Raw genomic sequence first — 23874 nt, forward strand, 5'->3', positions numbered from 1 at the left:
ACACAGTTTGCGAGGAATTTTCTAAAAGATGCTGCAAAGTGCAAACAAGAACCACTAATAAAAGAGGATCAATATTCAGAAAGTAACATGTGACACAGGGTCCTCTGCACATTTACAACACTAAATTATATTCTAATACCAAGCAGGAAAGCCCTAGGTATTACTTTAATTTCAGAATCCTTCTACTTTCAAAATGTTGCTATTAAAATTGCCCATATGTTCCAATAACTACAGCTCTCATAAGTCCTCTATATTAATGGTAGCTGAGAATAATCTTGGAATACGGATATTTGAAAAAGTGTTGTGGTAACTGAGCACCGCACAGCCACTTGTTCACTCCTCCCCGCCCGAAGGAAATGGGGAGGGGAATGGAAAAAAACCTTGTGGGCTGAGATGAAGACAGTTTAATAGGATAGCAAAGGAAGAGAAGACGAATAGTAATAAAAATAATAACAATAATACAAGTGATGCACAAATGCAATTGCTCACCACATGTGAAAGGAAAAAAACAATGACCCAATGCCCAGTATGTTTCCAAGCAGCGATCCCATCTCCGAGCTAGCCTCCCCGGTTACATATGGAGCATGACGCTATATGGTCGGGAATATCCCTTTGGCCAGTTTGGGTCAGCTGTCCCGGCTGTGCTCTCCCACCTTCTTGTGCACCTGGCAGGGCCTGGGAAGCTGAAAAGTCCTTGACTTAGTGTAGACACTACAACTACCTAGTAACAACTAAAAACATCAGTGTGTTGTCAACATTATTCTCATACTAAATTCAAACCACAGCACTACACTGCTGCTCGAAAGAAAATTAACTTTATCTCAGCCAAAATCAGGACAAAAAGTTCCTATTTGAACTACATTAGCTCCATTCACAAAAACCTGTTGCACTGAAAAGAGAAACTATCACAAGTTAACTTGCTACTTCTTCTTCATTTTGCTTCTTTTTGCTTTTTGCTTTCAGTACCATCCTAATTTCCACATACAGAATATTTTAAAGATCAAGTCTCTTAAATGCTGGAATTATAACAAATGAAAGAGACCAAGTACTGAGCAGTCAGTCACACCATTTTCGCCTGCATTCCCAATGCCTCAGGTTACAGACACTTAGATTCTTAATGGTTTGTTAACAAGGCCTCCTTATTTTCCTTCTACATCAATATTGGAGTTACATATCCATTCATCTCAAACTAAGAGATATCTTTCAAATCTTGTTAATGTTTTTACACTCAAAGCCTATCTTCTCTGATTTAGCAACATGACCTGTTAAGAAAGAGATGTCAAACATCTAACAAAACAAGTACTACTACAGCTAGAATGTTTCCTTGCCTGTTCTTGGATTATCATCTTGTGCCATAGTCACCTGTATAACACACTATATATTCCACTAAAATTTTGCTGATCTGTTCTTTGTGGCTACATGAAGTTTTCTTGTGTGGTACAAATGGTTCCAATGAGAAAATATACCTATACAGTGCAACCCAGTGAGATGAAGTAATGGCTGGAGATGAAATTTAGAGATGACCAACAAGACTTTTTTTTGTTGCTATAAAACATTTCAAGAGGCATTAACACACAGGAATAATTAATGGTTTCTCTTTTCCTATGGATTGGGAAATACTTTTTGCACCTGTATAATAAAACATAGAGCTAACACCTGAAAAATTATGCACAGAAACACCTTAAAGTAATTTTATTATTATTGTTGTTGTTCTTGTTGCTGTTACTACTGCTGCTACTAAAAACATTTTAATACGTGTTATGCCAATATTCCACCTTTCTTTTTTTATGCACATTTTTAGCCCTTGTATGTAGAGGTTGCAAGCTGCAAAACAAAAGTGAACTATATTGAAGCCAGACATTCATTTTAGCTATTCCAAGATTCAAAACATTCTATCACCTGTTCCTATGGAAACTGAAAGGATATTCTAGGTTATATCAGTATCAGCCAATTATGTTGCAGAGAAATCTGTGGTTTATTTTAATCCATAGTTCAGACGTATAAATTCACGCTTAGTATTTAGCTTGGTGATTTTGAATTACTGAAGCACAGTTAACACTTCAGTTCCATTAGATCATGCTTTAAGATACAATGAACTCTTTTTAGACCAGAATAGTAAAGGGAAAATTTCATAAAGTTTGGTTAATCCCCTTGAAGTTTACCATTCAGATGTAGGGTATAACTGAGACAGACAGGGAAGATATTTTTTGGTTGTTAGATGAACCATACGTTGCTATATCACATCTTAACAGAATAGTTTAAGGAAGAAATAATTTAGATTTATCAAAAACTCCTTCGGTAGTGCCATGCACCAGATGGCCAGATGAAGGAATCTGATTTAGCAAGTTAACAAGTTCATGAAAACCATAACCATAATATTGAAGATGAAAAATAAAATTGAATAATGCAACACAAGTATGTTTTTGTGACAAAGAAACTTAAAGGTTAGGGTGGAGTAAAACTTTTAAAGATATATATAAATACATAAAGTGAAAATTGTCTGTATGCATACAGAACTATTGTAGAAGAAAAAACAGAAACAGGATTTCAATTAAACAGACTCAAATGCCATCATGATCTTTTACAACAAAAGCCAATATGACAGCTATAACATGTTGAAATAAATCTTCTCTGTCTACATTAGAATTACAAAGAGCAGTAAAATGGGTGGCTAACGTGAATTTAAATAAAAAGCTTTGGATCTCACCCTCTGTCTTCACTAAGCAAAACTAGATTTAAAGTTAACTATAGCTACCACCCTCACCCTATGCTGAAAGTAGCAAGCAGGTTCAAATTTTCCTTTTTACAGATAATACTTCAGTCTTCTTACTCTAGATTCAAGTAATTTACTTCAAACTGAATAATCAAAAATGCCTTCCATTTCTATATCATATTGTAGTCAATCACTTTATTATGAAATAGCTGTCTCAGTCTAGTTTCCATCAGGATCTCCTCCAGGGAATCAAGATTGTGGAATAATCGTAGAATCATAACATCTACTGCCTAAAGTGTACTATATTGGTTCAATTTTTGACAGTGATGAGGTTAAATTTCAACTTCTAGCTTTCAAAGTAAAAATAAATGTCAGGGGGAAAAAAAAAAGGGAAAAAAAAGCAGTGACTACTCTTTGACTGACTTAAAAAAATGTATACACTGGGTAGCATTTCAAGTCTAGTTTTTCCAGACTTTTTATGAGGGTAACCTACAGTATATGGACAAAAAGATGACTGGTTCTGTGCCAAATTGGAGGGGTTCTTTTCTCATATTTTGCTACATTATTTGCTATCATAATGCTCATGCTGTAATCATGCACTCATATACAGTTATGAACATCTACATAACGGCAATCAATTCCATCAACATTCTAAAGTACATAAGGGCTTATATTATTTAAAAGTATGACAGAATATGATAGCTAATATGTAAAAGCAGCAAAGGGCAGGCAAAAACATCTGGAAGTTAAAATGTTTCTTTTGACTAGGGCAGTACATCGGTAGGGTCAACATAAGACATCCTAAGCTAAATGAACTAAAGATAAACATTAAGAGGCCCACTGCACAACCGTGGGGCACATGCAGTCATGTTCTCCTATGACATCAGACTTTGTTCTACAGTCAGGCACTTCTCCGACAACTTTAGACAGCATACTCATACGCTTGCACAGCCCATTTTACTATAAAGAATTCAAATCTGAAGATGACACAAAACTAGCAAAAACTAGAAAGCATATTTTGATATAAATGAAACTGTTAAAATATCATAAACTAATCTAGAAAAAAAGGATGTTTCAATGAAACATAGACTTTTGCTAAAGTATGCACGACTGAAAATGAGAAATTCAGATCACAGGACCTTGCCCAGACAATAGTGCTGCAAGGGCCATCCACGCCTTTGGCAGTAATAATTAGAAATAACTCAAGAATGCAACTTTATCGGGTTTTTTGCACATTTCATCAAAAAAATGAAAAATGGAGCCCAATGTCAGCCATTCTTAATATCTGAATATCTCAAATACCTCCGAGTGCATTTGCACAACTGGGAAATGCTGCCACAGAATAATAACAACAGCATGCATTGTTTAAGATCCTTGACATTAAACATTGCCCTATGAAGGATTTAAGATTAATTTCACCAATCTTGCCGTAACACTGCAAGTTGTACTACATAAGCACTCAGTTCAGAGGACCCTGAAATGAAATAAATTATGCAACATCTTGATGATTATGTGTGGAAAAATGGTCAATTATGTGCATATTTTCCCCTCCAGTCCCTTGGGGAGAAGAAAGAAGACCTATTGCTAGAGATCCTTGACACGAGATTAAATGCTGGTCTATGAAAGATTTTGGATTAATTTCACCAATTTTGCCATAACACTGCAAGATGTACTACATAAGCACCTAGCTTAGGGAACCCTGAACTGAGAGAAATTGAGCAACTTCTTGATAATCACCTCCAGACAACTGGTTAATTATGCAGATACTTTGTCATGCCATTATTTTTCTCAGGTGCTAAATAGTGTTAGACAAGAACAATTATACATATACATCCAGTTAATAATTTTTTAATGTGGATAAAAAATGCTGTACTTGTCCCAGAGACGACAACTTAGAGGAAAGGTTCTGTATGAAAAAGAATGCAAACCACAAAAATTCACAAAACAAATTCTACTCAGTGAGTTACAATATGAAAATTCAAAATGCCCCCAAATATGCTCAAAGTGACAATAAATATAAGTATGTTACACTGAAATTAACTGACAACTTTTGTTCAGACTGTATTGTTTAAATATTTATGCCGTGTATACAAATCCAGCATTTGAACATTTTGCAAGTAGAGTTTATGATCTATTTCTGTTGGGGTTTTTCCCCCCCTCTTCTTTATTCTGTGAGGTTGTAATTAGTAAAGCTCTTCATTTTGAAAAAAACCCAAACCACTATGTATTAAAAAAAAACGCAGACACAATTTAATATTCATTTGGACAAAGGATAGTTATTAAGCTTACACTTATTTTTTGCTTTCTCTAACACAATCAGGAAACTTCACTACAAGATCACCAGAACAATTTCAGTGACTTATCAGTGAATTTAACTCTCTCCAGATCCATGCTAGGCAGGAAAATAAATTTGCCCACACCTTAAATGAGGGAAACTGGGCGACAAACACCACATAATTTATCCAAAACCTTCCTTTAAAAAAAACAGTCAGAGACCTCTAAATCACTCCAGGAGGCAAAGAAAGAAAACTTTTACTATCTGTGGTCAAAGATAAAGAATGTTTCTGTAACACACAGAAGGACAAACTGTATTTAAGGTGCAAACTCAAGGAAATGTGAGTTCTACTCTCATCTCCACACCCTGTCTTGTTTGACCTAAATGGATATTTTATATTTTAACCAATCTTTAGTGATACTATAGCCCTCACCATCTATATCCTAGCCAATTACTAAAGTTTGTGCCAGTAAAGTCAAAAGCAAGAGCACAGGTTCCTAACCTATTTCACACATACAGGTACAGACATGCAAAAACCCACCCTTCTTACACAGAGGAGACCCCTAACTGTTGTTACAGCAGTGAACTTAGCTCAGCACTAGAGCTACCTCTTCAGATGAGTAAAGATGGAGGAGATGGAAATGCACCTCTTTTCTGCACCCACATAGCCTGGCTCCTAATGCTACCAACCTTATCATTACCTGACGGAACTAAGTTTGGGCATCCCTGGCTGTAAGAGGAAAGTCTCATACTAAGCATGATAATATAGAGCAGAAAGGGTTTGAAAAGTGTGACCTAAGTTGCAGAGAAAGCTTTCTTCTTTGTAAATAGAGCAGCCACCACACTGTATCTGGCAAAACTGTCCTACCTGGAACTGAGCTATGGTAATCTCAACAAATGTCTCTTGTTCCAAGTAATTTCTTATTATTCAGATCTGCTTTACACAATACACTGCTGTTGAATAAAGGGGTGAAGTAATGTCAAGAGCACATCTAGATTCCTCTGCCTATGGTTCATGCTGTGAGCAAAAGAAATGCTGGGGATGCTTCAAGTGCTTGAAGTGGATATATACCTCTTTTTTTTCTTTTTAAAGCAGAAAACATTGCTGTCTCTTCTCTTAGAATGATGACTTTAATAAAGTTCTTGATGTACCTCTGTTAAAACAGCCTCTCCTGCTCTCTATGCTACCTGCCACTAACCTGCTTACACGGTGAAGGAAAGCTACTAAACAGTAGGACTAAACAGTAAGGACAAGGTTTGAATCCATTTTCTTGATACCATTCTGTGGGTCATGAAAAAGCACCAATCTGTGCTATGTACCCTAGGAGTGTGTAACAAAGCATATATAACAATAAAAAATCTGCTCGTAGCCACTGGTATCCCTGCTTGATTGGGTTTACTATTATTTGAGCAACCTGGTCTAGTGGAGGGTGTCCTTGCCCATGGCAGGGGGGTTGGAACTACATGATCTTTAAGGTCCCTTCCAACCCAAACCATTCTATAATTCTATTTGTATTACTTTAGTCAACGAGAGCAAAGAGGGCTTACTCTTTTTAAAAGGATTAGGAAGACAAGCGTGGTTGGCAGCTCTATGAAAGCCTGTTAAGTCTAGACACGCTGACAGACACTTCTAGTTTATACCCAGATGGCAGCTTTAAAGATACCACCATGAACATGAGTGGAAGTCTTCACTTCTGAAGCAGTCAATGTCTAATGCCACAGTTCCAAAGAAAGAGGGAAAGAGAGATTTCATTTCTTCTGAGAAATACACAAATGCTACAGTGATGGGCATGCAATAAAAACGTGAATTACAATGCTGAGAAAAAGACAATGTATCACTTAGAGGGAACTATCTGCTTTCATGTGCTACTGCTGGTGGTTATTTGGGGGAATCTGGGCACAGCTCATTAGCATGTGACTTATACATCATTACATAAATAATCAAATTAACGAAAATAGTTTCTTACCTAACCAAAGGAGATATATCAAAATGTTGAAAAGGGCAGTTTAAACTTTTTAGCTCTGTTCCTTTTGTCAGGGTAACTTCTAGCAGCATCTCTGGAAAAAAAGCTGAATTCTAGAGAAGACATTCATCAAATTCTAATGATTTCTGCTTAAAAGGAGATACATAAACCCCCTAAACTATAACTATTTCCACTTCCTGCTTCTCTTCCAGGTGGACACTGAAATACTCTGAAACAGAGACGTAAGACTACTACTTAAGACGTTGCTGAAAAGTGCTAGATGAAATACAGAAATACAGCTTGCCTTTATGTAGACAACTGCTCTTGTGTATTATTTACACAGCAAATCAAAACAAAGGTGCAAATATGAATATCAAATAACTGAAGAACCACCTGGACAAACACAGATGCACTATTCTCAAAGGTACAGACTTGGATACCATAATAGATAGTAGCAGGGAGACAGCCCATCTGAGGAATTCTGTGGTACAAAACGCAGAAGAAAAAATGAAGATTATATGCCCTCTTAAGGGAAATCTCAGGGCTTGGATGGTATAAACGTAAATCAGCTTGTCAATAAAACACACAGCTACAATAGTAAGAATAAAAGACATACTATCTGCTAGATTTCTTAGGCAATGCTTCCATGCGTATTTTCTAAAGCACACTATTCTTCCAACATTAAATCTGCGAATCATATCCAACAACAAACCTGTGAAGCATACCCCGACACCTCTTCATGAAAACATCCCCACTTCTGATATGACTAAGCACTAATAACGTTTCCCCAAAAAATCTTCCATTTGCTGGAAACAGGCCTCGGGCTAAAGCACAACAGGCATATACTTTCATAATCTCTTGATTACCTGGATACGGCCTGGAACACCTAATAAATCTGTCTATTTTTCAAGTGGAGTGGGATTGATTTCCCCAGGGTTTCTTTGTCAGTTCCATTTTAGTACTTAATACGAAGAGAAAATTATCAGAGAAGGTCAAATCTGACATGAAAAACTAGAAGGAGTACACACTGATGAAGACTTTTGCTACATTTAAAAGAAATGTCCACTTGCTATTTTTGTTCAGTCTTTATTTAACATTGCATATGCTTTATAGCTTGTAACAAGCCCAATCACAGCTTGGCAACATGCTCAAATAGCCAGGAGTTTCAATGTTTGAATAATAATCAAGTAAAAAAAATGGGTGTTTTTTCCTACCATTTTGCTATCAGTGAATAGCCAAAGGTATTTCCCACAATCATGACTTAATGCAGAAAATTACTTGAAATGAGAGTTCTAAGTAAAAGTTTGAGACATACTGATAATTTTAATCCTCAATTATCTAACCAAGCCAAATTAATGAAGAGATTTTCCATTCTGTATATGCTCTATTTTCATGTCAACCTTCAACAGTATAAATGAATGCTATATTGACTTACAGATAAGTTTAACTGTTGGTAACAAACAGAATAAGAGTGTCTTGTTCTAATTCTCTTTGTTCTCTAATTTAAAACCCAAATTTGATAGGAACTTGTAGTAGATTTTTTTCTCTTGCTGTAGTGATGGGGATTTAAACAACTTTTTTTTTAAAGAATACTAAAAAGTATAGACAAAAGAACATGAATTTTTAAAAAGGCAAGAAGACAGAACTAATGATACTACAAATAGTTAAATAATAGATGTAGCCTGTTTTTTAAAAATGTAGATAATTACGTTCAGTATTGTGGTGGGTTGACCCTGGCTGAAGGCCAGGTGCCCACCAGAGCCGCTGTCTCACTCCCCTCATTCACTAAACAGGGGAGAAAAGGCATAACGAAACACTTGTAGGTTGAGATAAGGACAGGGAGAGATCACTCACTAATTATCGTCACGAGCAAAACAGACCAAACTTAGAGAGGGAATTCATCTGATTTATTACTAGGCAAAACAGAGTAGAGGAATGAGAAAATAAAATCAACTCTTAAAACACCTCCCCCCACCCCTCCCATCTTCCCGGGCTCAACTTCACTCCCGGCTTCAACCTCCTCCCCCCTCAGCGGCACAGGGGGACAGGGAGTGGGGGTTACGGTCAGTTCATCTCACGGTGTTTCTGCCGCCTCTTCATCCTCAGGGGGAGGACTCCTCTCATCGTTCCCCTGCTCCAGCATGGAGTCCCTCTCACGGGGTGCAGACCTTCAGGAGCAAACTGCTCCAGCGTGGGTCCCCCACGGGGTCACAAGTCCTGCCAGCAAACCTGCTCTGACATGGGCTCCTCTCTGCACGGGTCCACTGGTCCGGCCTGGAACTTGCTCCAGCGTGGGCTTCCCACGGGCCACAGCCTCCTTCAGGTGCCTCCACCTGCTCCGGCGTGGGGTCCTCCACGGGCTGCAGGTGGAATCTCTACACCCCCTCATCCTTCCTCCATGGGCTGCAGGGGGACTGCCTGCCTCACCATGGTTTTCACCACAGGCTGCAGGGGGATCTCTGCTCCGGCGCCTGGAGCTCCTCCTCCCCCTCCTTCTGCACTGACCTTGGTGTCTGCAGAGTTTCTTACATCTTCTCACTCCTCTCTCCGGCTGCAAAAGCTCTCTCTCCAAGTGTTTTTCTACTTCTTAAATATGTTATCACAGAGGCGCTGATTGGCTTGGCCTTGGCCAGCGGCGGGCCTGTCTTAGAGCCGGCTGGCATTGGCTCTATCGGACACAGGGGGAGCTTCTAGCAGCTTCTCACAGAAGCCACCCCTGTAGCCCCCCCGCTACCAAAACCTTGCCACGCAAACCCAACACAAGTATGGATGAAAGTAATTATGCATATTCATTTTTATATTCCCTACAGTGAATATTTACCTCAAAGTTTAAAATGCCCTTTAAAGTTTTAATGGGAAATCTTTCAAATTGTTTCAATATATTACTGCACAGCTGAAATGTAGAAATCTTCTCACGGTTTTAAGAAACTGCATTTTTCAGATTTATCTACAAAGCTCGGCAATATTGGCAATGTAGTATACTGTGCTTAATGTAAAGTCCTATCAATCATCAAGATTTTATCAGAGTGTTTACAGTTAAACTCTTCATATCAGCATCTACTTTCTCCGAAATTTCAGGATCAGATCCTGCAAAATTTTATTCTTGCAAATATTGTACAAGGTCAGTTTTGTTAACTTTTTGGATATTCTCATGTGTGAGAATTTCTCATGTAAGACTTTTTTCATGTTTAATCTCCACTAGACAATGCTACACAAAACAAAGGAAATCAAGCTCAGAGTACTTTGACACTTCACTTTTGAAAGGAAATAAAGAAGTAAGTGTATTTTACCTGAGTCTCCACACCTTGCTCAAGCAACCTTTTAGCCTGATTTTCCACCTCAAGCCGAGCTCTTGCAATAAAAAGCAGATCATTTTCAATTACTTCTATTCCAGAGAGATCTATCCCTTGAGAAAGGTAATCTATAAAAGCAACAAAACATTGATAAGCATGACATAGGATAATGGAACATTTTAAACATGCTAAAACATTTAGAAATTATAGTTAGTTCCAAGGGACATTTCTGCATACAACACTTGACGATAGGGGATGTCAAAGTAATGTATTATACCAGAAAAACTGAAAATCAAAATATTATTACTCAAGAAAACCTGGATATTGAATACATTGAATTTACTTCACTGCACTTCTCTAGACCCAGACATTGCTGAAGAGGGTCACGGCATGACTTCTATGAATTCCAGAATCTCAGTCACAGGGCAGGAAGGGGCAAGAAGTCACCTCCTTGTCCCAAAGGATTGACCAGATAATTAAACTTCTCTAACCAGATGTTTGAATAAGCACAATTTGCTCTCAGATCTGAAATTCCAAATGTATTACATGTTATTAGATTGAAATTATACTTCATATATTTAAATTGCACTTCTATACATTTGGGATGAAACACAGAAGAATGGCAAAAGAAAACTTTATTATTATTATTTTTAATCACAGAAACATCACAAAATTTATTATCATCGTGGAAACCACCACCAGTAGGGCATCTACAGGTTACTGGGCTGGACTAGCGACTGCAGCAAGAAAACCTATTCAAATTCAACTGTTGTCACAGGCTACGTAGATTTGGCGAAATCACTTTATCTTTCACCAATAGCCACTTAGTAATGAGAGCACTCCAGCAAGCAGAAAACCCAACACTTCATCTCCCTTTATCAAAGGAGGTTTGAATCTGTGACATCCTTTCTCCCAGACACATTCATGGTTTTTTTCAAAGGGTGCGACATTATAATGCCTGCTCTTCGGACTACTTAGGCTTTTCACATGGGACAAGTTTAGATATAAAATACAACCCGGGGAGTAAAAACAAGATTTTCACACTCCCTGAGGTCCCTGACCTCTACATTCCCTCCTGTTGGCTCTTTGCCTGATCTTGCACACCTAATCTAACGAGTGACCTGTCTTTGAAAGAAGGGCTGCAGGATGCCTCTTCCCACATGTCTCTGATTTGTTAGTGACACTCACTTGGCATGCAGGAACTGTATGCTCAACTTCCTTCAGGATAATAAAGACCCACAGCTTAGATTGGGCTAGAACTCACATCATTCAAATACTGTGCCATTACACTCATAACCATTGCATGTTTTTGCAAATCAAACCAACTACAGCCACTGCTCTGAAATCCATGTTCCTGGAATATGGGAAGCATGACCTGAGAATATCTACTACTTTAGGCTCCTCCAAGAACAGACACACCTCTCCATTTAAAACTCTGAATTACAGCATAACTTAGGTGGGAATTGGATGATTAAATTTATAAAACGAACACTTCTGAACATGTCTGGGTGCCTTAGATTAGATCCACAGAGAAATGTAAAAGCAGTCTAGGAAGGTACCCAGTGAACCTGAGAAAGCTTCAAAGTTAAACAACACTTCTTTTTTTTCCACCTCTTTTTTTATCTTTCTAGATTTAAATCATCCCAGTTCCCCATGTCAAGGTAGCCTAAACCTTTACACTACTGTTTATCTCCAGGATAACACAGAACTACTCTCATTTACACATTTTTCAGCATTTTGGTGAATCAAGCAGGTCTTCCACTGCTTCTTTTGAAAGAACCAATAAAACTAACAAAATAACAGCCAAGGCATTTCACCCAGAATCAGATACCTCCTTCATCAGACAATGTTCCATTATTTCCATTTATAACCAGCCCCCTATGACTTCCTAATATAGTTATCTTCCTTTTATGTCCTCCCAGTAAGTTTATTAAGGCACAGACTGAAATTCCAACTAAGTTAACTGAAATTTTAAATCTGTGCCAAATAACCTTTCACTTTAGTAGCCAATTATTTGTGTTTATTCACAATAAACTAATCTAAGCCTCTGATTAATTTTAGCAACCACATGTTCACGACTGAACACAAGTGAGTCACTTCACAGCTATGCAGAGAACATCCCCATACCTGCATACGAAAAATGCTGCATAAGAAACCAAACCAAAAAGTTTAGAGAAGTACTGCAGAAAGCTTAGTAAGGCATAAAGAAAATCAACTCTCTTAACAGTACAGTATGTCAAAGAGGTTTTAGTCTACTAAGAATAGGCCTGCAAACGCTTTTGTCTGTATGCATTTGTTTAAAAATGGATCAGAGAAGTCAAAGGACAGCGGAGCAGCAGGGCAGCACACCTCATGCTGCACAGGCTATTAATGAAGCCCTCTTTGCAGGCCTGCTTACAAGCTGCTTTTGCCAGCGGCTACAGCAGCCACACTTGCCCATTACTTCCCTGCAACTTTTTGCTGTGACTCAGCTGCACATCTACAGGTGGCCTTGCATAGGAACCTATTAAAACTAATATTGAACTCCCACTAAGTTCAATTACTGACTTCAATGAGCAAGTGTCTTGAATGTGAAGACTAGTTTTCTGACCCCTTCCTCTCAGCTGCACGGCGGGGGGGGGGGGGGAAGTGCAAAGAACTACCCACGGATTAATTCTACTGCCATAGTAAACTCTGAAGTAGTTTCTTGGCACCACGCGATTAGAAAAAGGTGCAAATATCACCAAAGACTTACATAGCCCACAAATACAAGAAGTGCTGTGGAGTTCACTTATGTCATAAAATCATATTCCGCAACCCCAGGCTGCTTAAAGAAAATAAAATTAAAACATGGTTCTGATCTCCTAAATCCACAGAAAAACCTGTGGAAGAGAACTAAAAAAGAGACTGTTTCTCCCTGCTGTATTTTATCTCAAAATCTAAATTAAGCCATTTCAAGTGCTAAAAATCTAATCCTTCTGATGGTTTTAAGAAAGGAACAGAAAGACCATGCTGCTTTGGCTTCTCCAGATACCTCCATCTGTGCCTCAGACTGGCAGCCACCTCCTGCTAAACTGCCAAAATCTGTAGCTTCGTTCCAAATTTCCTGCAATCCTAACAAAATGCTTTGGGATAATGCATTTCAGCAGGACTTCAAAACAGAGGGCCTTTTTGTGGGTTCAGTGGCTAGACATCCTGCTATGGATGCTCTCAGTTGCTATTCTAACCAGTAGGAAGCCCTGGCAATCATATTATACCGTGTTCAAAAGAAAAGCAGTTTTCCTAAGGACAGCAGGTCTACGGCAGAAACACCTGCAAGTGTTTTCCTGCCATTCCTATGTGAGAGCAGAAGCTGCAACACAGGCAGAATATGCGCCTTCTGATAGTTTTTATCATCTAAACAGACAACATAATATTAGAAATATCTACACTTGTGTATTCTCAGGAGGGATGCTGCCATCACAGGTAGCACGATGAAACCAAGCAGAAGGGCAGTTGACACAAGGGCAGCCAGATCATAGCCCGAACCGTAGTGCATTTAAGATCCAGTTTATTTAAAATACTGCAGAGAAATTCTCACATTCCAACCCACCAATTTTAGTTAGTAAAGAAACCATGTCACATGAAATAAAACAAAGATACTACCAGTTATTAACCCAGGGACCAGCAAATGTAGGATTTTGCTTCAGGCACTTATGGCATCCTTACCCTGTTTCTTGCTGTGCACAGTCAGTTGGTAACACCACCGTCATGATCAGAGGCAAGGGTGACATGGGCCGTAAGATACCTGTGTCTTCTCAGGAATGAAGCAGACACATGGCTCATCTCCCACTTAGCACAGACCTTAGGGACTGGGGCCCAGTTTAAAATTTCTCAGCTTTCCTTCTGTTTTAACCTTAAAGCACTAGAGTAAAACTAATACTGTATTAACCATAACAGATTTAGTGAGTATAGTGTTTATAACTGCCAGCTCTACCTTAATAGATTTAAAAAACAGATATATAACATTTTGTTAACTTTGACAAGACTTGTGCTTTAAACTATTTAGGACCTAAATATCTTGTAACATGACATGCCAGGGCTGGATGCAGCCACGACAGGCATTGCCCTCACACCCGCACGGCACGCAGCCCGCTGCTCCAGTCACTTCTGCTCATTGAAGCCAGGGAGAAAATTAGAGGAGGGAACTATAGTCCTATAGCCATTCCTCTACTACCTATCTCTCTGATAATTCTACTTCTTTATACAGAGGTTCATAAAAATAACAGCGAATCCTTAACTCTCCCATAGGGTGTTGGTATTGCTTCCCATCTAACTATCACACCTTATTAAGCTTGGAAAGCACAGCTGGAAATAACTTTTTAAGGACTTAAAATACAGACTGCCTGCTGAATCCTCTTCTCGAACAAAAATATTATATGTCAAGGCAAAATACACTGAGCCCTAGGAATCAGTGACATTTATAATCTAACTCAGCCTAACAAAGGGTTAGAACTTTATATTTCTTAAAGAAAAAATATTTTTGTCATTACAACTCCAAATTTTCTTGATTTACTAAATCTGAACAGCTCTTCTAATCTACTGGTTGAGATGCTGCTTAAAAATGCAGTTTTTAAGCCAACGTTTCCCAGAGAGTTATGTAAGAGGAATTTAATACAGATAAATCCAATAGGGACGTAGTCCATTAGGTAGAAAAACAATACTCTTAGCAAAACAGCTAGTTTTTCTTCATCTAAGTGACTCAACAACACAGAATCTTTTTATTATATGATTTCCTTTTTTGACCTCAGATATTGCTCTGTGATAATACATAATGAAGATAGGGAAAAAATCTGAATTAAAAATTTCTGTAAGAACTAAAATATGTTTTGGAAAAAAAAGATAACTATGAAGCTAGCATCCCTATAAGCTTCACAAAAACTGTATTATGCTCTTTATTTAGACTGAGTTGATTTTGAGCTTTTGCTAGAAACTAGAGAATCAAGAGAAGTCTACTGAGGACAATCAGGTGCACTAACAAAGAGGAAACCAGGACAGCGCCAGTAATAAACCAATGTGATTAGACTGCGTCACTCGAGAGGCTACTTGAGCCAAAAGAGAAATCCTTCAGTGCTCTGAGAAGTAACCTCAGTGATGTTAATAAAGAGGAGGAAAGAAGGAAATTAGAAGAGCTAACGTGGATTCCCTAGGAGCAAACACCTAACATCAGCACCAACTCCCAAATGCGTAAGTAGCAAGAATCCAATGACAAATTAAGAAGTGTTTCATGGAGGGGGGGGGAGATTAAAGGAAATTAAGTCATTCCTGAAATTGTAAATAAAATTACAAAATCATAAAATCGTAGGTTTTTGTTTGCTGAATGTTTGGGGCTTATTTCTTTTGCATAGGTCATTTGTTTTATTTTGCTTCCGCAGTCTTAGTTGCAGAAAATGTTGGTGATATCTGTACCCTAAGGCTGTTCTTTTTCCATAAGGAAGAAAAATTACAATGTTGGAAGAAACTACTAATTTAAATTCCAAAAAGTCAACAGGTCCAAATCATACCTAAGAGTTCTGCTGGGATTTAAGTATGCAGAAGATGAGAGGCTACCAAAACATGATTTATTAAGAAATACCACACAAGACTGCGACAGCACAAACATTACAATGCATACAGCATGGCATCCATAAAATTTCTCTAGAGGTAACTTAAGCATCAAAACAAATTGGCTGAAACTGCCCATTAGAAATAGCATATCAAAAATAAAGAATGTCAAGATGGAGTAGAACTGCAATGTCATTATTACTTTAAACTGATCTGAATAGAGGCTGCCCTGAACAGAACGCTCTCTGATTTCTACCTCCGTGCCCCTGACCTGTTTCCCTATTCTTTCACTCCACTCCAGCCTCCAAGATTTAGCACTCATCAGAGCTTTTGCTGTTGAGCTAGTTGTCATCTAAAGGCATTCTCTCATCTGACTCACGATGTAGACGCACAAGAGCATAGGGAGAGGGTAGGAACCTACAGGCAGGACACAACTTCTCCTCTTGGTGGAAGCTCACATGTGCATTGGTAGAAGATGCTCATGAAACCGAATCTAAACTGCTATTTGCAATATTTATTTCTGTTATGCAAAGGACTGGACAGATATTGTAAAAATACATAAAATCTTTCCTACAAAGGAGAAGTATTCAGTAATGACAATCAATTTCAGTTCTGAAAGGGGTTATTAAACATTCAGGTTTCGGTCCTACAGCAGTGCCTGGATACAAGCACAAAACAAACAAAATGAGTGGACTGATTTGTTAGAATTGCTGAGGACCCATTTGAATTTTTTTCCGTCTGCTTCTAAAGCACCTCAAAGTAATTTACTAATTCAAATGGGCCACAAATCTAATCCAGCATGGAAACTTTCACGGTTTTAATGGAAATGTTAGTTACAGCACTAGCTACTGAAAAGGAAGAATGAGATCCTATTTGTCTCAGTTGTATCTGAACCAACAACCCAGGAGGCTGTTGGGCCTGAATATGTCAATTTGTTTGTTTTTATCAATGCAGGTAAGATAAAACTAAACCCAACATTAGAACAGAGCCTGAGATCCCAATACCTCAGCAGAAACCCAATGCTCACCCTTCAGTGAAAACAACCTAACACTTTACATTACATCTTTATTCTCTAAGTGGGATAGGCAAACACCCTAAACTTAAAGAACAATGGTCTTCTTGGAGACATTTTTTTCATGCAATTGATCCATAGAGCAGGTGGGGAATGGCAAGAGCAGAGACATTTGTAGGTCTTCAAACTGGAAGCTGGTGCCTCCAAAAAGAACCTTTCTCCATGTTGTGTTTTAATCAGACTAATTCTTCACACAGGCTGAAACGACTGCCCCACACTCTGCAATAGGGCACCAAAGTACTTGCTGAAGCAAAGCTTGTATTAAGCCTTTAAATCAAGTGAAGGGGATTCCACTACAGTTACTATGAAACAATATCTTACAGCCATCTTATACAACATGAGCTCTTCAGAAAAAGATGTTTATTCCTATGAAAACCGTATGGATTATGGTGCCTTGTAAAGTGCTCAAAATAAGAATGTCATTGCTCAGTACTATGTGCCATATACAATATGCGATATATTTTAGATATACTTTACAAAATTAATCATTTTGTATCTTAAATGTTTAATTTTGAAAATTTTCTGCAGATATTATTAATTCATTAATAAAGAGGAAGAAAATTTCATTTTACTAGAATGCCAGTTACCTACAAAACTCCTGCTATCTTTCCTTCCTTTTCCTATAGGACAAGATTCCTGCAAACTTTTCCTTTCCTCAGTGAAGCACCAGAGAATAAAACATCTCTCTTGTCACTAAAATACCATTAAGTTCCTATGAAAACTGATCTTTATTTAACCAATTTCTACCATCTTAAAAATTAACTACTCGTATGCATAATACATAAGGTTTCGGTTTTTAGCTGTTTGAGCAACATTAAGCGAGGCAAAACTGTGCTGCTGGAGCCAGAAACTGAGTGGGGCCCATGGTGCCATGTTTCTTTTTGCTTTCTCGGACAGCATGTTAACACACTCTTTCTCCTCACGTGCAGAAAAGGAAGTAGAAGGTATTAGACAACCGGGTATAGTTTCTGATAGATGTCCCTAGTGAACAGGGACATTAAAAAAAACCCCTAAAGCAAAACATTTCTCAGTTTTTCATATCAATCACATGACAAGACTGGTTTAGTTTTAGAGAAATGAGGTCAACAGTACCAAAAATCAAACTGGTGGAAAGCATGATTCAAAGAAAGCAAAACTTGAACTGCTCATTTAAACACAGACAACTATCTTTTGTATTATCATAGAATCACAGAATGGTTTGGGTTGGAAGGGACCTTTAAAGATCATCTAACCCAACCCCCCTGCAATGAGCAGGGACATCTTTCACTAGATCATGTTGCTCAAAGCCCCATCCACCCTGACCTTGAACACTTCCAGTGATGGGGCATTATCTTACCTGATTAAAGCTTTACTTCAGAAGAAAACTGAGAATTCAACACTCTAAAATTAGAGATCACAGAGGTATGAAAGAATTTAACAACTTCTACCATGTTAAAACAAATGGAAAATTTTAAAGTGTATAGGCAGGTTGGAATAAGAAGGAATGCGTTGTCATCCTGCACTTGGGATCAAGCTTTGTTTCCTCCAAATGATTGTTGCTGATTTTTTTAAAGAATATGGTTTGTGTTAAAATATTTAGTAGTGCACTAATAATCATCTATGACCAATCATATCTACAGAGGAAACTTGCTGTTTCTCTCCAGACTGCACACATAAAACTCAAAAAACACACCCAAAGTTGATAACAATACTGGAGGAGTACTGAGGAAGACTGACGAGCTATTTTTAACTTTATATTAAAGCTGCATTTAAACTGTCTTGATGGAAGAGTTAATTCCTACTGCTCTCTGGGCTGGAAATCAGATGCCAGGCAGGATCTGGAGTTGATGGAAATGACTTTGATATCTATTTTTATCATCATCACTGACTTAACAATGAACACCATATTTTGGAGACATTCCTGTGAAAATGCCATGATTCAGAAAATAGCTTAACATACCAAGACAAATATTACTTAGGTCTAATCACAAGTTATACCACACTACTCCCACATTCGCTTAGGCCTAAATCAAGAGTTGCTGAACTCCTTTAAGGTTCCCCCACCCACGCACCATTAGATCCCCCCAGCATTCCCCCCGCCTTGAATACAGACTCACAACCTCACTTAACCACGACCTACTAAACCTGCTACTTTCTGTTTTGCTCACTGTCTCCTCAACTGCCTGGACTGCCAGGCTCAAAGGGGAGTGAGCAGCAACTCCACATCCAGCTGGCGGCCAGTCAGCCCTGGCTGATACTGTTTAATGTCACCGCTAGTACACTGGGTGATGGGACAAAATTAACCCTCTGTGAGTTTATGGGTGACAGCAATTTGGGGGAAGTGCTCAGTACCCTGGAGGGCAGGGCTGCCATTCTGAAGAACCTCAACCACCTTGAGAAACGGACAGAAACATTGTGAAGTTCAACGAAAGCAAACGTTCACCGGGGATGGCATGACCCTGTGCACCCAAACAGGTCAGGTGCTCACTGCCTGGAAAGAAGCTTTGCAGAAAAGAACCCAGTGGACAATAAGTTGAACATAAACCAGCAGTACGTCCTTGGGGCAAAGCTGCCTACTGTGTACCGGACTGGGTGTAGCAAGGGTGTAGCCAGTAGGTTGAGGGAAGTGATTATTCTTATCCTTTGGCACTGGTCAGGCCACTGTATTCCATGTCTCCCAGTACAGGAAAGACATTGACAAACTGGAGTGAGCCCAACAGGGAACCACTGAGACAGGGCTGTGAAGCATATGAGGAGAGTCTGAGAGAAACAAGTTTGTTAACCTAGAAAAGAGGTGATTAAGAAGAGATCTAACTGCTGTCTTCTGCTACCTAACAGGTGGTCAGGAGAAGACAGAGCCAGACCTTTCTCAGAGGTGCACACGGATAGGACAAGAGGCAAGAGACACAAGCTACAGCATAGGAAATTCTGATGAGACGTCTGGAGAGAATACCGTATTTGTGGTGCTGTACGGCTTACCCATGGGGGATATTAACCTGCAGGAATGCATACATTATATTTTAATATAACTAAAATTAGTAAAGTGTGAAACATTAAGATCTAGAACTCTAAAAATCACCCTAAGCTTCTTAAGACTTCCCTCAAAAGAAGCCGATTTGAGAAACTTCCTCAAGAGCTCCAAAACATTTTTAGTAACTAAAACTGCATTTTTCCTAAATTCTCTGTGATAAGATACTCCCAAAGAACTGTAATATTCATACCATTCATCATCAGCATTTGGATGGAGCTGAAACCAACCCCACTCTAAATATTCTACCTGATCTATGGCCTAGAAATCAGGAAACATTCAAAAGAAAATTCCTTACACCAATACGTATAAATTACAACAGGTCCGCAACATGAAGCAAAAGTTATAATCATGAAAACAAAACCAATATGTATGTCACTTACAAAGTCCACATTTTATTCCAATAATATTGTTCTTCATTAAAATAAACAGAGAAAAGCCCCACTTCTCAACAAAAAATTAACTGAAGATAAATTTAGACACTGCACAGATAAGGAACTGCTCTTCAGATGTACATGGACTTTTAAACCAAAATTTAGTGTGGCAACAAAGCAATAATACCTCTACAAGTCAATACTCCTCTTGGGCTTTTTTTGGAGCTAAGTAAAAATAAAAAAATGTTGCCAGTAAAAATCTAGTTGTCCTATTTCTGTTTTGAACAGACTTCATAGCATCACAGACGCAAAGCAATGTGTACAGCATATGTGAAAAAGATGGAAACAGAAAGGGGGACAGAAAAGTATGATATGGAACAGGAGAGAGATGAAGCCCAAGTGGACGATTACTGAAGAAATGAACTTATGGGTTGAAAGAGATGAGAATGATCGTACACTCAAAAATAAGATACAGAAAAATAGGAAGCATGTAACTTGTGAAAGGATACAAATACAAATCAGTTCGTACAGTTTGGTCTTATTAATCTGTAAGAGTAATTTAGTGCCATCATCTACTTTCCACCTTGACAGTTTCTCCCCACCCCCACCTAAGCCTGTAGCTTTGCACTGCTTGCTCATTACCAATGCCAACGGCATTTCTGCTCAAATTTCAGGAGAGCATCCAAAACTGGAAAACAAAGGGGTGAATAAAGCTTGTTTTTAATAAATTTCAAGCAGACATTAATCAGGATTTTTAATGTCAGGAAAATATTTCTTAAAATCCCAACAGGTGAACAATAAGCAATCCTCCTTGAAATGGAGCATCACATCAGTATATAAAATGAAGCAGGATGAAAAGAAATGTACTCTCATATCTGCAAGAGATAATTGCCTTGAAAATATATTGCAACTGCATCATAAAGCCATGTAAAGGAATTATGCCGTTCCAACTGTATTACTGGAGCGGCTGAAGAAAACCATCTCTTTCCTGAACAAAGATAAGGACTCATCTAAACGAAGGTATATGACTTCGGCTCTCTCTTATTTACCTAAGTCAGCATCATAACTAAAGCCATGAAAGCAAGCAAAATAGTTATGAGCAGAGTGAAGTAAAAGAAAACCTAAATTTACATGTTGGCCTGAAAATACCAGTATTTTTGGCAGCTTTTAAATATTATTAATGTTATCATTCAATAGCTAAGTAGAATTTCTCAATATAGAGCATTATGTAAAGGTACAGTGATTCAGTTTCCATCAGTACCATGCCGTGTTGCAACAGACACATGCAATGATAAAAGAAAATGAAGGAAAATGGATGATGGGTTTTGAAAACCGTAGTCAAAAATAACTTCTTTCAAACATTCCACCAGTGCTGAGACGGCAAAGATGGCTGACTCTTCGCTGAATCAGTGCCCTCAAAGGAGGGCAGATGAGATGTTGGTTTATTTGTGTGTTTTAATTCATGATGTTAATGGTTAATGACCTAATTCTTGAATATTTTTACATCTGGATAAAGGCATACATGGACAGTTACAGACTTAAGGTGTACAAGTCTACAATTACCTTACTGAGTTAGTCATTTCTAGCTCACTTCGTTTTTTCATTTCACTGTGCTATATCCTCCATCCTCCATTTGGGGGGAGGGGGGGCAGGGTGAGGTGGTGTTATCATTATTTTTGCACTAAAACATGCATCTAAAAATGTTAGTTTGTACATGAGAGAACATGGATCACTTCTAACACATACTTGTAAGTGCCAGGAGATACTTTAAGGTCAGTAGTGCTACAGTGCTGTAAAATCAAATTTTTTTAAAAAATCATGCTATTATCTTGGCCCCTGGATAAGGGGGAATACTACTTTTTTTTTTTTCCTACTATATATTTATAAGCTGCAAATATTTATTTCATATCCCTCTCTCCTTATGGGTCTCTCCTGCCTCTTTTCAACACCCACCATTCACCCCTTACATACTTACACCTTCAGGAAAACATTTCTGCAAAAGCAGAACTTCATTTTCTTTAGTACCAGCTATGTTAACTCCCTTGGTACTTTAGAATATATGTAATTTTTATCTATAATAAATGCATATTTAATTCCTCCCACCTCTTCCTTGGCATACCATCAATAACTTCCTGCAATTAGCTGCAGATTTACTTGATTTTATCATCTTTAGAGTCAACAGATGTTGCATAGGCTATATATCACCCAGGTTTTATGTACCTCAGACACTTTATGGGAGAACAAAGTGAACCTTGTGTTATCCAGAGTGCTTCTGTAGACAACTGGAACATAACTGCAAAATTTTAAAACATCATGCAATATATCTTATCTCCTACAGTAAAGCCTTTTTAAAATTTAGAGATCAGCCTATGGCAGAAATCTGCCCAGTCTGCTAGAATTCTCACCAATTCTTCCAGCAATAATAAGACTTAGCAACAGCACTAAAAAGATGGGCGAGAAAAGAATGTTGTTTGGAAGCCAAACTGAACATAACAGTGTTCAGATTCCAAATACTTGTATTTGAAGCCTTCACAGGTGCCTGTCTTTCAACCTTCCAAGAGAAATATAAAGTATTTAACCATGACACAAAGACTGACAGCAGTTACCTCTGATGATGCTTTAATACCTTCTATCTTGTACAATTTGGATAGTGAAATTGAAAAAAATAAAACAGCTTTAAACCTTTCCTCCCCCCCTCAACATTTGTTGCAATTTGCTAAAAAAGTTATACAGATACAAATTGGTAAAATACAACTCTTGCCCTTAGCACTTACTATAATGTTTAGCTGTACCCGCAGTAACAAGAAGAACACAAGGAAGGTGAAGGAAATGTCACATCCCTCCCAACCTCCCCATACGAGCTGCTCTGGTGTGTTCACCACAGCCTCCAAACCTGCTAGGTCACAAACCCGAATGACTGCTCAGCTAGGAACACCAGCAAAAGAGAATTTGAATAGCATACCTGCACAGCTGCTCCTCAAAAATGGAACAATACGAAACAACCCCCTAACACACGCTCCAGGTCTGCCTTTAGAGAGCTGTGGCACCATACTTGTTCTGCTACCTGCAAAAGTTCTTCAACAACCTCATAGTATGATCTATCACTACTAGTCTGGATCTTTCATGCACATTGACCATGATTTTTTTCCAAGAAAAACATACTTACATTGTTAAAATTAGGAAGCACATACATGTATGAAGGTTGAGAATTACCATGGATTAAGATCTCATAAAAATGTACTTGTCTTCTCAATATGATTAAACATTGACATAAACAGAAACAGAAGCCACAGTTTTTCTTCTATTATTTTGAAACAGATAAAAATTAAAAGCTAAGTCTTCTCAAATATGGTACGGATGACATGTTTGAGTTCTACTAGCATTTATGCCACACAGACATGAAATTAAAAATTAATGTCTTTGGTAGCAGAGTTCAAAATAATGAGCTAAATGCCGAAAATATCAAGAACTTTTTTTTTTTAAAGACTGTATAACCAAGGAAGCAAACAATTAAGTTCAAGCAAGTCTTTCAGTTGTTAGAGGCACAAATTGTTAACAGATGGGTGATAAGATTTAATTTATCAAATAATTGTTATTAAATAATGCTGATATTT

General features: G+C 38.1%; 1 protein-coding gene across 3 annotated transcripts in view; it reads right to left on the minus strand.

Moving 5' to 3' along the window:
* Window positions 1-23874, minus strand: part of COG5 (component of oligomeric golgi complex 5) — a 189512-nt gene that overhangs the window by 98714 nt on the left and 66924 nt on the right. For all 3 annotated transcript variants that reach the window (XM_054812742.1, XM_054812749.1, XM_054812758.1), the window contains one exon: window positions 10243-10373. In XM_054812742.1, the coding sequence (XP_054668717.1) occupies window positions 10243-10373 (131 nt within the window). The remainder of the gene's footprint in view (window positions 1-10242; window positions 10374-23874) is intronic.

The sequence above is a fragment of the Grus americana genome, chromosome 1 (assembly GCF_028858705.1).
Source record: "Grus americana isolate bGruAme1 chromosome 1, bGruAme1.mat, whole genome shotgun sequence".
NCBI lineage: Eukaryota > Metazoa > Chordata > Aves > Gruiformes > Gruidae > Grus > Grus americana.